This window comes from Colletotrichum navitas (assembly GCF_030913465.1).
Source record: "Colletotrichum navitas strain CBS 125086 chromosome Unknown LY79scaffold_2, whole genome shotgun sequence".
Taxonomy (NCBI): Eukaryota; Fungi; Ascomycota; class Sordariomycetes; order Glomerellales; family Glomerellaceae; genus Colletotrichum; species Colletotrichum navitas.
Genome location: NW_026850548.1, coordinates 541,685 through 556,069, shown reverse-complemented (window position 1 = coordinate 556,069; position 14,385 = coordinate 541,685). Strand labels below are relative to the sequence as shown.

The following is a 14,385-nucleotide window of genomic DNA, read 5'->3' as shown; positions in this document are numbered from 1 at the left end:
CGCCTGACCCATTCCGATTCAGGCATATTGCTGACTTCCCAGCAAGCCTATAGTAGCGCTTCCACTTGGTTGCCTTCTGATGTGTGATACCTTGTCCGATTTGTCGACTTATCCCAGGCAGGGAAGAGCCTGAATTGAACGCGTCTCTTGGTTGCCTCTTGTGCTTCACCTCCATTTGAACACCCTTGTTGCCACGGGTTCCTGGGCCAATGTATATAAGCCGGTAAAGAGTCTTCATTCAACCACTTTCCCAGACACGCTACCGCCTCTCGGTTGGAATGATAGATCTGAGCAAGATGGACTTCACAACCCTTTTCAAGGGTAACCTCTCGGCCATGGCCGAAAACATAACTGGCGGGAGATCATACCCTGGCAACAACAAGATGATGGAAAGTTTGCTGCCTATGCTCGGGGGGCAGTTCAACCCGGTCTTACGGTCACTGATGCTGCTGTACCAGATGATCGGTTCCAACTTGGGACTCGATCCGACCATAGTCCTGACACTGGTTGGGTTCTTCTGGGCTGCCAACCGAGTTGTCCGTCAAGTATACGGTGCCGTCTTTCGACTGATTCAGGAAAACTTCATGAGCAACATTCATATTACAAGCACGGACGAGATTTACACGCATATGATGAAGTGGTTGGCACTGCAACCGCTGATGGCGAGCTCCCGCTCCTTGACGGCCGAAACTGTGAGTAAGACTGCTTGGGAAGAGGAAGAAGAGCTCGAGGCCCTGCAAACGAGGACGGTTGCCGGCAGTGGTGGTGGCAACGCCAAGTACCTTAACTTCTCCAACCAAGAAGCCAAAGCTGTAGGTTGATCCATTGGCATCACAGCGATCTAGGTATTAACATTCGCAGCCCCCGAGATATGTCCCTGCAGTGGGCGTCCACGGTTTCTGGTACAAAGGCCGCTACTTTAGGCTTCATCGAAAGCAACAGAGCGTATTTGACGGAGAGGCGAACTATGGGACGTTCAGAAAAGAGGAGGATCTTATTGTATCGTGCTTTGGTCGGAGCCCAGAGCCCATCAAGGAGCTCCTCCAGTTCGTCAAGGAGTTCTATTACCAAGATCATTACGCTCGCACAACAATCAAACGCCCAAGCCCGGCGCCGATGCGTCGGTATGGAGGGCGTTACAACTGGAGTCAGGTCGCCAACCGCCCTGTCCGGCCCATGCGGACTGTCGTTCTCGACCCAAAGCAGAAGACTCAAGTTCTTGCGGATATGAACGAATACCTTCATCCGGCCACTCCTCGCTGGTATGCCAACAGGGGCATACCCCTGAGACGCGGATATCTCTTCCACGGACCACCGGGAACTGGAAAGACCTCACTATCGTTTGCTTTAGCTGGCGTGTTTGGCCTCGACATCTTTGTCATCTCCCTACTGGAGCCAACTCTAACAGAAGAAGATCTCGGGACACTGTTTAATTCATTGCCCCGTCGATGCGTGGTACTGCTTGAGGATATCGACACGGCAGGCTTGAGCCGTTCGGACGAAGAAGTCGAAGTCCCCGACTCTGATGGCAAAAACAACAAAGACCCTGAAGGCAACACAGGAGAAACCAGCAAGAAGACCAACAAGGATGACTGGAAGGTATCTGATCTTGCACGTGCCCTGAAGAAGGAGTCCAAGGACGACAAAAAGGGAATTTCGCTATCTGGACTCCTGAACGCCATTGATGGTGTCGCATCACAGGAGGGCCGCATTCTGGTCATGACGACAAACAAGCCCGAGTCTCTGGATGAGGCTCTGATTAGACCTGGCCGCGTCGATCTCCAGGTCGGTTTCACCAACGCGACTCCTTCACAAGCAACAGAGCTCTTCCATCGCATGTACGAGGCGGATGGTGCTTCTCCGGCCAAGCGCGTTGATGGGCATCTCGCTCCACCCACGAACCCCGCGCCACCAGTTACGGTGAACGGCGGCACGTATTCAAGATCGTCTTCATCGACTATATCCCCCACTTCTTCGTCATTTTCTGATACTCCCCAACCGCCGGAGGCTGCTGCAGAGGCCGAGAAGGAGCACCAGTTCGACGTCGAAGAGCTGAGGCGGATTGCAGCCGAGTTTGGCGCCCTAATCCCCGATGGACTGTTCAGTCCTGCCGAGATCCAGGGTTTCTTGCTCAAACGCAAGAAGGATCCCAGGCGGGCGCTGAAGGAGACTTCCGAGTGGGTCGAGGGAATGAGGCTACAAAAGGAGAACAAGACCAAGGTGCTCAAGGTGCAGTGAGGTTGTGCCTTTTCCCTTAACCTCATCCTTCCACCACATCAATCTTGAGGCTATAGATCATATTGTAGGTCAATATATATATCGAAATCCACATCGGAATAAAGTTGAAAATAAAGCTTGAAATACGAATTAAACCAGATCGGAATATAAACCAAGATATAGATCGAATTAGAGGTAGAAGCTTGCCTTACAAGATTAGAATTAAGTAAACTAGATTGCAGTGCCGTAACACACAGTACATCTCTGACGCTGGCAGGACTGCTCTTGAGTTAACAGTGGTCGGGCTGAGTTAGGGGGAGCGAAGGTTACGGTGGTACGTGGGTCCCGGAGGACGTCGGACTCGGACCACGGCGTCGGCGGGGTCCGAATCCGGAGTGTCTTAGCGAGGTGCCCGGGCTGAAATTAAACTAGGTATGTCTACTCAGAGGAGAAGAATGACACCTGTAGTGAAGCAATCAGACGTTGTCCAAAAACCTGCTTAGAGTCATAGCTGAAGTGCTTTTGTCTAAGGTCGTGTAACGGAGATACTGTTCGCTCAGAAAGGGCAAGCCAACGTGAAAGCTGTTGTCCATAGAAGCTCTACAGACGCGATAAGAGACCATAGGCACCGTGCTGGTTTATTGACAAATAATGGCATATGTAATACAAAGACGTCAAGGGAAAATGTCGGGCTTGGGCGGGAGAAACACATGACACGAAATAAAATTGTGTTTGTGCCTAATTTGTCGAGTGACAGAATCATGTCTACAATCTAGTATTTCTATAACTATGCTTGACTAGTGATTTATAAGCGATGCAGCCCCCAATATCCGCTTACATGGTAAGAGAATCTATTATGGCAATGCTTCTGAGGGATAGGCTGACTCCATGTCCACGTCCGTTTGACCAGTCTGTTCTGTCGCATATGCAACGCTGGAATGTGTCTCGCCCGCGTTATCATAGACACGCCTCTCATTGTACCCCTCGGCATCCTCGCCATAGCCATAACCCACCCGTCCTCGTCCTCATCGCCATACTCTTCCCCAATCTCATCCATATCCTCGTCGAGACCAGGCACAGGTGCAAACACACGCCCCTCGCCGGGAAGCACGCCATCTTCGTCGTCATCGTCACCTTCACTGTCATCCTCCTCGAGACTGTCCTCGCCGGCAGATATGAGCTCCTCCTGTGCGCCCGTCTCCGTGTTTGGCGTGCCCACGCCACTGCCTGCTGCCGCCGCAGCGGCCACACCTCGCGGTCCGTTGGACTTGGTGACACGGTAGGCGGTGCCCTTGCGCTTCTTCTTGGGTTCCTTGAAGCGGCGACCATATAGCACGCGCTTCTCTGCGTCGGTGAGCTCGAGGTCTGGTAGCGGTACGTGGACGCTCGAGGCGCCCGGCGGTGGCGTCGTGTCGCGCACGTCAAAAATGCCAGAGAAGTCTTCGTCTCTGAGCTTGCGGCCGAACTGGATCGCAATCATCTTGGTTTTCATGATACCCTTGGCCTTGGCCCACGTGCCCTGGTGGTACCAGCCGCTGTTGTAAATATCGACTTCGGGCCGTAGCGGCGCCTCAGCGAAGAGCCTTGCGATGAGTGGATCCGTGATGTCGCAAATTTGCCAGACTTTGCCGTCGGTCCAGTATGACTTGCCGTCGAAGACGTGGGACTCGTGGTTGTCACCCTGCGGCTGGCGCTGCTCGGTACGCAGGCTACGGATAGCGTGCCAAGTCTCGCCAATGTGGCCGGCCTGCAGCTTTCTCATATTGAAGATCATGGTCTGGTACGTCCGGTAAGCCGGGTCGGTGCGCGGGTCGATGCCGTACTTGATGATGGCGTCACGCCATGGCCCGCCGCGGAACTGGTAGCCGACATAGCCGACGCAGCGCTTCATGACGTTGGCATTGCGGACGATGGATCCGAGCTTGTTCATGAGGGACCGGCGTGTCCAAATCGGACGATCCTGCATCGCCTCCTGCATGCGCGCGATGCAGTGCGTGACCTCCTCATCGGTGCCGTCGTAGGGCGTCTGTGGCCCATCCGGGATGGGGTATTGGTCTGCCTTGAGAAAGTAACCGATGAGGGTCGGGAGCTGGGTGTTGACGAGCTTGGTCTGACCGGCGTGGTCGAGCTCAGAGCGCACGTAGGGGTTCTGGGAGTAGTTGTAAATGAAGGGCAGTGTCATTGGCGTCCACACAGGCGGCGGGATGATGTCTACGTTAGGCCCTTTGTCCACGCCCTCGACGAACTTGAAGTCTCTCATCTGTGTGACTGCGCGGGTCAGTTGAGTCGGAAAACCGATGTCAAATAACTCACTGTCGCCAGGCATGACCTGGTTCATGAACTTGGATATGAAAGGTGAGTTTTCGAGGCCCCAGTGGAAGTCCGCCATGCCTGTCGTTGGTTACTTGGGTTCGAAGCACGAGAAAAGGGCATCCCTACCTCTGAAGCGATGCGTGTGCTTGATAACGCCGACAGCCTCGACGTCGTAGTTGTCGACGTTGTCCTGCATTTTCCGCCGTAACACCTTCGGGTTGTCCAACCGAGACCTCGAGCAGATCTGCTCCCCTGACGAACCCAGCCTGGAGACGTCGGCCACCTCGACTTTGCCCTCCCACGGCCCGTCAGCCCCCCTCTTCCGCTTTCTACCGGTCCGCTTCGGCACTGTGACCTTCAACACAACGTTGTGACTCGTAGCGCTGTGAGACATGATGGGCCTGCGGAAGGGGCTCTCGGGATTGAGATAGAAAGGGATCGTGTTGCGCTCCGTGTCCAGGATCTAGCATGATTAGTCTCTGCCGAGCGGAGTGGATGGCTGTGCGCACATTTTGAAAAGACGAGATGTTACCGAATGCCTTTTCTGTCCGACCCAGGTTCATGACGATCATGGGGATCTCGACGGCGCCCATGGCTCTCTTGGGGATAGGGTACCGGGGTGCCGAATTGCTGTCCTGCCGGTCCGTCAAGGTTTGACTGGCTCTCCCTTTGAGCCGAGCGTCTTCATGAACGCCCTCCTCCGCCATCTCATCGTCGACATGTTCGTACATGGTGCCCACGGTGATGGCCTGTATGTTTTGTGTCTTTCGCCCACGAGTTGACGTCACAGTCTGCTGCTGTTTAGGGCCTGTTGTCTGGCTGTTTCCGACTTCAAGATCTTGTGAGACCTTGTCTTAATGGACGTCCAAAACGGATTCCCCCAGTCGGCTGTTTGGCCGTTTCAGGCGATGTTGAGCTCAGCGCCGTATCGCAGCCCTGGAATGTTAGATGCTTTTGTGAGCAACTAAAGTTGCTGATGAGCGAAGCACTGTGCGAAACGCAATCCCACTTCACATGCTATACCACAGTTCGGCAGAAGCCATGAGCGACAGACAGACAGTTCCTGCACTGTATAAGGGAATCATTCAACTACAATACCTACTGCGTATACGGATATTTTCGAGTAAAATAGGTACTATTATGCAGAAAATCCAATGCACTAGTACTCAGTGCTGCCCATCAAATCCGATACACCTCTCCGGGTCAACCAACTCGGCGTGGTCAAACAAGATTGTATGACACAATCAGGAAGTCTTGATGCGCGGCCTTCGCCTGTCAATATCACCTGCCACCTGTGCCAATCTACTAGGTACTCTATGTACATGCAGCAAACCGAAGTCTTGAAGGAACGGAGAAGGTCGGTCGTATAGGCGTTTCAGATCATTTAACCGGCCAAATCGTCCAATGTTGACTTCTTGTTCCTCCAAGAACAGGGCAAACTGTTGTTTCCAAGGCACCTGAGGTACACTGTAGGTAGCTTTGACCCCATTCATGGTGATGTGATGATGCATGCCCAGGATCAACCCACGGGCAAGGTCCCTGCAAGGGCTGGCAGGTGACTTGCAGCCATGAAAGAAAAGAAAAAAAAAAAAAACAGTACAGTATGCCGGTTCGATTGGCACGGAACGAGCTAGCGAGATCCCTTCTTCGGGCTGCGCTTGTCGAGCCCAAGGGGGTTGCTATAATCCTCCGGAACAACACTGCTACCGAAGAGGGAGATTGAGCTCCAAGGGTCCAGCTTCCGCCGAACCACTCACAAGCGATCTAGGGCATCAGCCAACCAGAAGCTGGCGCGTTATCTTACCTAATGCGAATCGATCCGTGCACATGTACACAGCAACCCTCTTGCTCGACTCTGCTTGTGCTGCTGCTGTTCTACCAGCGTGTGTATTCTGTGCCAACACCTAAAAACCCCACCACAGTTTCCACCCAATTCCTGCACAGTGGGAGGTACCTCCCGCAGTCGGTCGTGTCCGCCGTCCAGGGTGTAGGTGCAGAGAGTGCATTCGCGCAGCGGCCTCGACCTCCACTCCCTCAATCTTGTCCTCTCTTACAGCACAAGCTGATTGCGTCCTTTCTCTGAGTCCGACGCGTACCTTTGACCTCACACTTTCCAATTTCATCCTGTCTTCATCGGATTGCCAACATTACCTTATCTAGCCTCTGACACTGACTCCCAATCGTGTACCGCACCGCCCAAACGATTTCCCGCCTGCCACCCCAGTGTCGAGGCCTGTTCCTAGCTGGCCGCCGCACGTCACTGGACCGTCTACAGCTGTCGAGCACCAGACAACTGTGTGCCCGTACCTCTTTTCACCTTAATATTTCACCGCCGCTAGCACGTTAGGGGAGGCCGGCTTCTGGTCCCGCGTCGTCGTCTCACACTTCACCTAGGCCCCGCAAACAACTTCAGCTTTACCGACGATCCAGACTAACCCCCATCCTCTTCGAACCTCGAGAATCTGGCCCCCTTCTTTCGCTGCCCGATCGCTCTTTTCATCTGCCAATTTTGATGGGTTGTCAGTCTGTCGCATCTTACCCGCCAATCCTGTCCCCCAGCTTCCCCCTGCTCCTCGCATCACGAAGCGGCGCCATCCTGACAGCCAAACCCCAGTCCTCGCCGAGTGACGCCCTCCTTTCATCATCACGTCGACATCCATCCGTCGACGCGCTCTCTGCGACCTAGATCGCCGCCTCGCACTGCCGTCCACCGCGCATTTGCAAACCGGCCACGATCTCCCAATTCCAGAACACAACCCATCGTTGGTCGACCCCGCCCCCCTGTACCATTGCCCATACCCCGACCCGTCGGACCTGCGTCCATTGCGGATTACTGTCTCCTGTTGCTGCTGTTGAGTCGGGCGAGTCTGTCGCCCCACGGAGAGGGACATCACCGTGACGTCCAAAATGAAGCGCTTCAGTCAGAGGGTGGTGAGTACTCCGCCAATAGCCTGGGCCCCTGAGCCCAATCCCACCTCTGAACACGATATTGACAACCCAGCATGCTCAGCTCTCGCGCGGCAAAGACCCCAACAAGCCTAAGAAGAACAAAGACTCGAAAGATGGCACCGCGTCCCCGTCGTCCGTAGGCTCAGGGCGCGACGCCAATCAGTCCCCCAACCCGACGCCATCGTCCTCGACGACCAACCTGAACGATTCCCGCAACAAGCCTCTGCCTCCTAATAATACCGGCGCTCATCCCGGAGATCATGGCAGTGCAAACCAGCCGTCCCCACTGGGCAACCAGCAAGGTGCCGTCCCGGACCGCTTCAACTCTGCAGGTGCCGCCCAGGGTGCTAACGGTGGAGGTTCTCCAGCTCGCCACGGGACGTTGCCTCCCACGGTGATCATCAGCCCCAGTGCTCCGGTAAGACCCCGGCGTCATACCACCATCGAATGTGCTAATTAGGCCAGCATGTCCCACCTCCCGGTGCCGCTGAGACCATGCCGCACGATCTCGCGCCTCCGAAAGCGGGCACCAAGTCGCTTATGTTCGACCGCCTTCACCAAACGCCCAAAGATGTGCCCGAGGGCCTCAGGACGCCCAAGCGACAGCACTCGTCGAGATTCGACATCTCGGCCCATCGCGAGCTTGAGAAACTCCCCGGCTTCCATGAAGTGCCCCCTAACCGCCGCCAGGAACTGTTCATGCAGAAGATTGATCAGTGCAATGTCATCTTTGACTTTAACGATGCCAGCGGCGACATGAAGTCCAAGGAAATCAAGCGGCTGGCACTTCACGAGCTGCTTGATTACGTTGCCAACAACCGCCAAGTCATTACGGAACCCATGTATCCCAGAGTAGTTGAGATGTTTGCCAAGAACCTCTTCCGTCCCATCCCCCCTCCGATGAATCCCCAAGGAGAGGCGTTCGACCCCGAGGAGGACGAGCCCGTCTTGGAGGTGGCGTGGCCGCACATTCAGGTTGTCTACGAGTTCTTTCTTCGCTTTATCGAGAGCCAGGACTTCAACACCAACATTGCCAAGGCATACATTGACCACAGCTTCGTTCTGCAATTGCTGGAGCTCTTCGACTCCGAGGACCCGCGCGAGAGGGACTTCCTCAAGACGACGCTACACCGCATCTATGGCAAGTTCCTCAACTTGAGATCATTCATCCGTCGCTCCATCAACAACGTCTTCTTCCAGTTCACATACGAGACGGAACGATTCAACGGCATTGCAGAGCTCTTGGAGATCTTGGGCTCCATCATCAACGGTTTTGCCCTGCCCTTAAAGGAGGAGCACAAAACCTTTTTGACCCGCGTGTTGATACCATTGCACAAAGTCAAGAGTCTGAGCATGTACCATCCTCAGCTGGCATACTGCATTGTCCAGTTTCTGGAGAAGGACGCTTCGCTGACTGAGGAGGTGAGTTTGACGTTGCATGCGAGTCAACCCAAACTAACAATCACAGGTCGTACTTGGTTTACTCCGATACTGGCCCAAGGTCAACAGCACAAAAGAGGTTATGTTCCTTAACGAGGTCGAAGACATCTTCGAAGTCATGGATCCGGCCGAATTCGCTAAAGTTCAGGAGCCCCTGTTCCACCAACTGGCCAAGTCCGTCGCTAGCCCCCATTTCCAGGTTGCAGAGCGCGCGCTGTATTTCTGGAACAACGAGTACTTTTGCAATTTGGTCAGCGACAATGTGGAGATCATTCTTCCCATCATGTTTGCACCACTTTACGAGAACTCCAAGGGCCACTGGAACCGGTGAGTTTGTAGCTATCGGCGGTGGAACCACACTAACTCCTTACAGCACTATCCACGGCATGGTTTACAATGCAATGAAGCTGTTTATGGAAATTAACCCTCAACTGTTTGACGACTGCTCCCATGACTATACCGAGCAGCAAAACAGCGCCGCGGCCAGAGAAGCCCTACGCGAGAGAAAATGGGCGTCAATCGCGGACCAGGCCGCGCAGAGGCGATCAGCGAACGGCGCCGCCAGCAGTGGTAGGGCACATGCTGGGTCGCTATCCCGCGTCGATGAAGTTGACGGCACCGAGGATAACCAGAAGCGACTAGACTCTCTCAAGCTCCAGGATGGTGACCGCAGGGATCGTAGGCATGAGCAACAAGACTCGGTAGGATCAGCCCATAGCCAAACATGATTGCCCCTTGTCGATTTGCGGATTATTGCTGTTGTCTTTCCCACTTTCTGGATCACCAGTTAACCAGGCCAATTCTAGAGCTCGGAACAAAATGGTGAAGGGAAGGGCGAGGCAGGCGAGGAGTCATGACCACCAAATGCTGCGCCTTCAACCTGTTGAAGGGTTCAAAAGGAGAATTTATGCATGTGTGTGCTTGAGGGGCGATTCAGAGAGTCACCCGAGAAATGACATCGGGCAGAGGAAAAGAAGGTTCTGTGCTCGAGGGATGGGGCCTCGCCGCCCCCGGAACATACTTAATTTTCATGATGTCACTTCATTGTTTCTCTCTACTTTTTCTTGTCTTTTTCTGCGAGGATGTAAACTCGACTATGGTTCACCCTAGCTCTGAGTTGGTCGCCTTCGTTCTTGAAACCAAACGGGGATTTTGGTGCGTATGGAGGAACCAGAAAATGTATTGTGATGGCGAGAGGAAGGGAGGGGAGGTGCAAGAAGTGGGCAAGCAAGATAGGACTGGCGTACAAAGGCGAAATTTGGGAGACGGGCTCTTTTTCTTTTTCTGCAGCTCTCTTCTGAGGCGCGTGAGGAATCGAGGGTTCTTCCATGGTTTCTGCCTCGGACAATGAACGGGCACAGACTTCGTAACACGCCACAAATTAGACTTGGGTAACAAAACAGCTTCGCGAGAGCATGTGAGCGTCGCGGACCTGTGACGAACTGGCGTCGTATGCTATCATCGGTACTTACAACGATTATTATTCTACTTATACACATCTACCACCCACCCCTGCCTCGGTCATAGCCTCCCCTCTCCCCACGGCCCCGGTATCCACCGTTGCCGCGTCCGAACTGTTGATACTGGTGCTGCTGCTGCTGCTGCGGTGGCGGTGGAGGAGCCCATCCACTCGTGTGTGGTGGAGGCACGCCAGACCCCGGCGGGGGAGACCAGCTGTGTGGAGGTAGAGAAGTGCCCATATGTGGAGGCGGCGGCGGCGGCGGAGGCCATTGTCCCTGGTAACCTTGAGGAGGAGGCGGTGGAAAGTGACTAAAGCCGCTGGCCAGCGGGAGTGGCGGAGGGTACGGCGGGAAGGCCGGCGAATTATGATAGCTGGGAGGAGGCGGTTGTTGGTTGTGCGATGAACCCCGGCCATAATATCCTGGTCCGAACTCTGGATTGTGTCGGTTATGGTTTGGCGGGGGTGACTTGCTTGTGCGGCTCTCGTCTCTTCTCGGACGTCGATCGCGGGACCTTGATCTCGATTTGTAGCGTCTACGAGAGCTTGACCTCGACCTGGACCGAGATGGACTGTAACGAGAGTCGTACCGATCGCGTTGCAGACTCCGTCGCCGAGAACGGCTGCGGCTGGGACTCCGCGAATCTGGTGAAAGCCTGCGCCGCTTAAAGGCAGGCATAGAGTCGCTTCCGCTGGACCGCCCAGGGGAGTAGCTGTTTGAGCGGCTCCGCGAATGTGATCGGCCCCGCCCGCGGCCGTCGTCGCCTTTTGTGGCCTTCTTCCTTCGCTGCTTCATCTTTTCGCAGAACCTACGTGACCAGCCATAGTACGTCTCTCCGTCCACGATCTCACCTGTAATCTCATCGAGCACGATGCGCTCTCCCATTTCGCTGACGTCCATGTGCTGCTGAGAGTCGGCAGCCTGCGGCGGGACGTGTTTGCTGTAGAGCCTTTCAACGTCGACGAGCAGGTTCTTGACGGCATTTGCGAGAACCTTGTCAGCTGGCCCCGGAGCGAGCTGCAGTGGCTTAATCATGTCGGGATTCATGGGTTTGGTCGAATTCGGCGTAAGGTGCGGCAGCCAGTTGGCAGCGGGCAGGTCGAACCAGGGTGTATTGGGGTCGCCATGAATTGAGGGGATCATATAAGGCGCATCTTTGGGGAGTTTGGAGCCGAGATTCGAGCCCGTTTGATCTTGTGTCGTAGCCTTGGACACCTTCTCGCCGTTGGGAGCTTCTTTAACGGCCTTGCGGAGGCCGTCGATAGTGGCTGCTGAGAAGTAGTTATGTTTTTCCCAGAGCGCGAGCAGGTCTTCCACCTTCCGCGTTTGCTTCGGGCAGTTTCGGAATTTTGCAGCGCCGTGGAGGAGAGTCGTTAGGCTGGCTTCCAGATCGGTTGCGATACGTGCAACTTGGTCGCGGACGACGGCGTGGTAGAGCACGTCATTGAGGATGTAGAGAATGTGTAGGCGTCGTCGGCGGGTGGAGGGTTTCGTCTTGGCCTCGTCGGGGAGAGAGTTGGAGAGGGCGGACAGGTATTTACCGAGGGCGGCGACGCGCGGAGGCGAGGGGACCAAGTTTTTCAGGATCCAACGTTTGCATTTCTAGATTGAGGCAGCAGGAGCTTAGTCGACCTGCAATATAAGATTTGTGAAACGGCAAAGGCAGAATAGTGCGGCTGGAGAGGCCGTTGGAGGGCGTCAAACCTGAACGTTGGCGGGCGAGCATTGGTGTATCGCGTCGTGGAGGAGGGTATGAAAGGTGTCGATGTCAGAGCGAGTGAGCGAGACGGGTTCTTTGCGGAAGAGAATGGCGCTAAAGGAGGCTTTCGCTATTGCTAGCTCTGGGTTCGCCATTGCGTGAAGGGCGGTAGGCACAGAATGAGTGACTCGCGTGAAGGAGAGGTGGGATGTCAAGCTGAAGGTGTCGAGCTCCGCCGTACGACAGACAGGCAGCCGTAGCTAGCTGCTCAAAGTGTGGCTGAGAGCTTGAGGCTGGAGGGAGATCCAAAGAACAGACAGGGCACCACAACTTCTTCCGTGCGGACCCATGTGCCCAGTGTGAATGGCCGGCACTTCGACGGCAGGCGCCATTAGCCACCCTGTTGCTGTTACCCTTGAAGGAGCTAAGGTTGGATGCTCTGATGGCGTATAGCTTTAGACATAATCCATTTGCAGCCACCGAACACGCTGACAGACCAAACACCACTTGTGATTTCATTTGTTATTTTGCTCCCAGGTGGAAAGCACCTCATGCTGGTTATAGGGACTTCCGTAGGCTCACATGCAACGAATCATTGGCCAACTGTGATCCACATTATGCACCTGCTCCTTCCAATTGAACATCTATTGCCGTCAAATGCTAACACGAAAAACGCATCGTTCCTTCGTTTCGTCTTCAATGGTAGTGTACAGTATACAGCCGCAATGTGCCGATCAATTATGGTACACAACCTCGGTATCTGGGGCTCTCCTCCACGTCCGTCCGACTACGAAAACCGATCCCCTTTTGGACTCTTGAACGGTGTACTGCTTTCGTATTTGCTCTTCTCGAACACTCTCTCGGATTCGGTAGCCGGCGCGTGGCGGGTCGGGGCAGGATCGGAGCTGGATTCCTGGCTGGGAGAGCCGGCGGTATCGGTGCGCGCCTCGCCACTCATGGTAGAAGCGGAACCAGGCTGGGCGGGAACATTGTCTCCATACTCAAGGGACTGGGCCAGCATCTTCTTCTTACGCTGCTCCTCAAAGCGAGCAGCGCGATCGGCGTTGATGCTCTGCTTGGCGAAGTAGTAGGCGGTTCCTCCGGCTGCGATGCGACATGGTTAATTGCAAACCGGACCACGAATCTTACTGAACGACGTACCAACACAGAGGGAGCCCCATCCAAGCCTGCAATGTGAAGGGTGTCAGTAACGGATCATCGACGAGATGACTTACGACGAGTCAAGCTTACCAGAATGATTTGACCTGGGATCAGGCATGATGTTAGTCAACGATTTGAAACCAGATGCGACGGTTAGGGAACAACTTACAGTATTCATGCTTAGAGATTGGATTAGGCGATCGACAGAGTTGTTGCAGAAGCGAAGATATTCGTTCGTCGTCGGGTTGCGCAAGAAAGGAAGGGAAAAAAACCCAAACCGAGGCCTGTTGGGACTTGGTTCGATAATCGAGCAAGCCTGCCACTGAGGACTAAGGACGCACTGTAGAAAGTGGGATGGTCTGATGATGGAGCTGTACTATCCCCGATTGCTTAGTTTTATGAACCGTGCACGCGACAGGTGGGACACCCCCAAACCACTGAAGCGGCTCAGCCGGCTCAAAGCAGTTGAAGCTGAGGTAAGGCAGGTTGGGATACGGATACGTACCTTCTCGGACCCAGGGACGGGACGACTGCGCCGGACTCAACGATGTGCAGGGGGGAGGAGGCTTTCCAGGCGGCAGACGGGACTGTGGGCTCGCTAATTACGGATCAGTATTCCTCAGGAACCAAGGCTAGCGGCCCCTGTACGTTGTACGTACATAGTAGTTTACCACCTACCTATCCGTACCTAGGTAGGTATATACAATGTCGTATACCTAGGTGTACCTGCGTGCCCTCACACCCTAAGGTACCTCTGCCTACTGCCATCTTACAACGACCCTTGCCTAACTGCTAAGGCTAGCAGAAATAGAGACACGTCTTGGCACGGTCATATGTCAGTATGGATATTGCTAACATATATGGGGCGCAATGCTATGGCAGGACAGGTACACGGCAGCGCAAGTTGTAATAGACAGTAGTGTTTCGATGGTGAGTCCCCTCAAACCTTACGTACATACCACCACGTACCACTACCCCCTCTTCCTCTGTTAGTAGTGGCCACCCACCATTTCCTGTGTGGCACCAAAGCACTGCTGCAGCCTACATGCCTAATACACGTTCCCCTCCCTGCCCTACTTCATCTTAGAGAGAGAGAACGGTACTTTCCTCCATCCCCAGAGTGGTACAGCCTCCAAGGTACTGGCG

The 14,385-nt window shown here is 54.6% G+C and overlaps 6 protein-coding genes across 6 annotated transcripts; 2 read left to right on the top strand and 4 right to left on the bottom strand.

Moving 5' to 3' along the window:
* Positions 1–296: 296 nt before the first annotated feature.
* On the top strand, positions 297–2,238 carry LY79DRAFT_575160 (BCS1 N terminal-domain-containing protein; the record flags this gene model as incomplete). Its single annotated transcript, XM_060559679.1, has 2 exons — positions 297–812; positions 862–2,238. 2 exons carry the CDS (start codon positions 297–299, stop codon positions 2,236–2,238), a joined length of 1,893 nt encoding a protein of 630 aa, XP_060420054.1.
* Positions 2,239–2,962: 724 nt separating this feature from the next.
* Positions 2,963–5,584, bottom strand: LY79DRAFT_141781 (RNA polymerase III transcription factor IIIC subunit-domain-containing protein). The gene is made up of 3 exons (XM_060550961.1): positions 5,040–5,584; positions 4,657–4,993; positions 2,963–4,608 (listed from the first exon to the last, which is right to left on the bottom strand). The coding sequence occupies exons 1-3, from the start codon at positions 5,259–5,261 to the stop codon at positions 3,023–3,025; spliced, it is 2,145 nt and encodes a 714-aa protein (XP_060420053.1). The 5' UTR covers positions 5,262–5,584; the 3' UTR covers positions 2,963–3,022.
* Positions 5,585–6,767: 1,183 nt separating this feature from the next.
* On the bottom strand, positions 6,768–7,523 carry LY79DRAFT_141746 (uncharacterized protein). Its single transcript, XM_060550960.1, has one exon. The coding sequence runs from the start codon at positions 7,419–7,421 to the stop codon at positions 6,921–6,923; it is 501 nt and encodes a 166-aa protein (XP_060420052.1). The 5' UTR covers positions 7,422–7,523; the 3' UTR covers positions 6,768–6,920.
* On the top strand, positions 7,438–9,647 carry LY79DRAFT_575158 (protein phosphatase 2A regulatory B subunit; the record flags this gene model as incomplete). Its single annotated transcript, XM_060559678.1, has 5 exons — positions 7,438–7,461; positions 7,532–7,897; positions 7,945–8,901; positions 8,948–9,246; positions 9,293–9,647. The coding sequence occupies 5 exons, from the start codon at positions 7,438–7,440 to the stop codon at positions 9,645–9,647; spliced, it is 2,001 nt and encodes a 666-aa protein (XP_060420051.1).
* Positions 9,648–10,418: 771 nt separating this feature from the next.
* Positions 10,419–12,353, bottom strand: LY79DRAFT_622128 (uncharacterized protein; the record flags this gene model as incomplete). Its single annotated transcript, XM_060562067.1, has 2 exons — positions 12,084–12,353; positions 10,419–11,981 (listed from the first exon to the last, which is right to left on the bottom strand). Exons 1-2 carry the CDS (start codon positions 12,231–12,233, stop codon positions 10,419–10,421), a joined length of 1,713 nt encoding a protein of 570 aa, XP_060420050.1. The 5' UTR covers positions 12,234–12,353.
* A 206-nt stretch (positions 12,354–12,559) lies between these two features.
* LY79DRAFT_699340 (uncharacterized protein) lies at positions 12,560–13,664 on the bottom strand. Its single transcript, XM_060564889.1, has 4 exons — positions 13,409–13,664; positions 13,330–13,343; positions 13,240–13,265; positions 12,560–13,182 (listed from the first exon to the last, which is right to left on the bottom strand). The coding sequence occupies exons 1-4, from the start codon at positions 13,415–13,417 to the stop codon at positions 12,866–12,868; spliced, it is 366 nt and encodes a 121-aa protein (XP_060420049.1). The 5' UTR covers positions 13,418–13,664; the 3' UTR covers positions 12,560–12,865.
* Positions 13,665–14,385: the final 721 nt, after the last annotated feature.

Bases quoted from the DNA above. Each gene is read 5' to 3' on its own strand.
- LY79DRAFT_699340 (XM_060564889.1), bottom strand. The intron at 13,183-13,239 runs GTACGTCGTTCA...GTCGCATCGCAG, and splicing joins ATGGGGCTCCCTCTGTGTTG to CCGGAGGAACCGCCTACTAC.
- LY79DRAFT_141781 (XM_060550961.1), bottom strand. From the start codon at position 5,261: ATGTACGAACATGTCGACGATGAGATGGCGGAGGAGGGCGTTCATGAA. The intron at 4,994-5,039 runs GTGCGCACAGCC...TAATCATGCTAG, and splicing joins ACATCTCGTCTTTTCAAAAT to ATCCTGGACACGGAGCGCAA. The intron at 4,609-4,656 runs GTAGGGATGCCC...AACCAACGACAG, and splicing joins GCACACGCATCGCTTCAGAG to GCATGGCGGACTTCCACTGG.
- LY79DRAFT_141746 (XM_060550960.1), bottom strand. From the start codon at position 7,421: ATGTCCCTCTCCGTGGGGCGACAGACTCGCCCGACTCAACAGCAGCAA.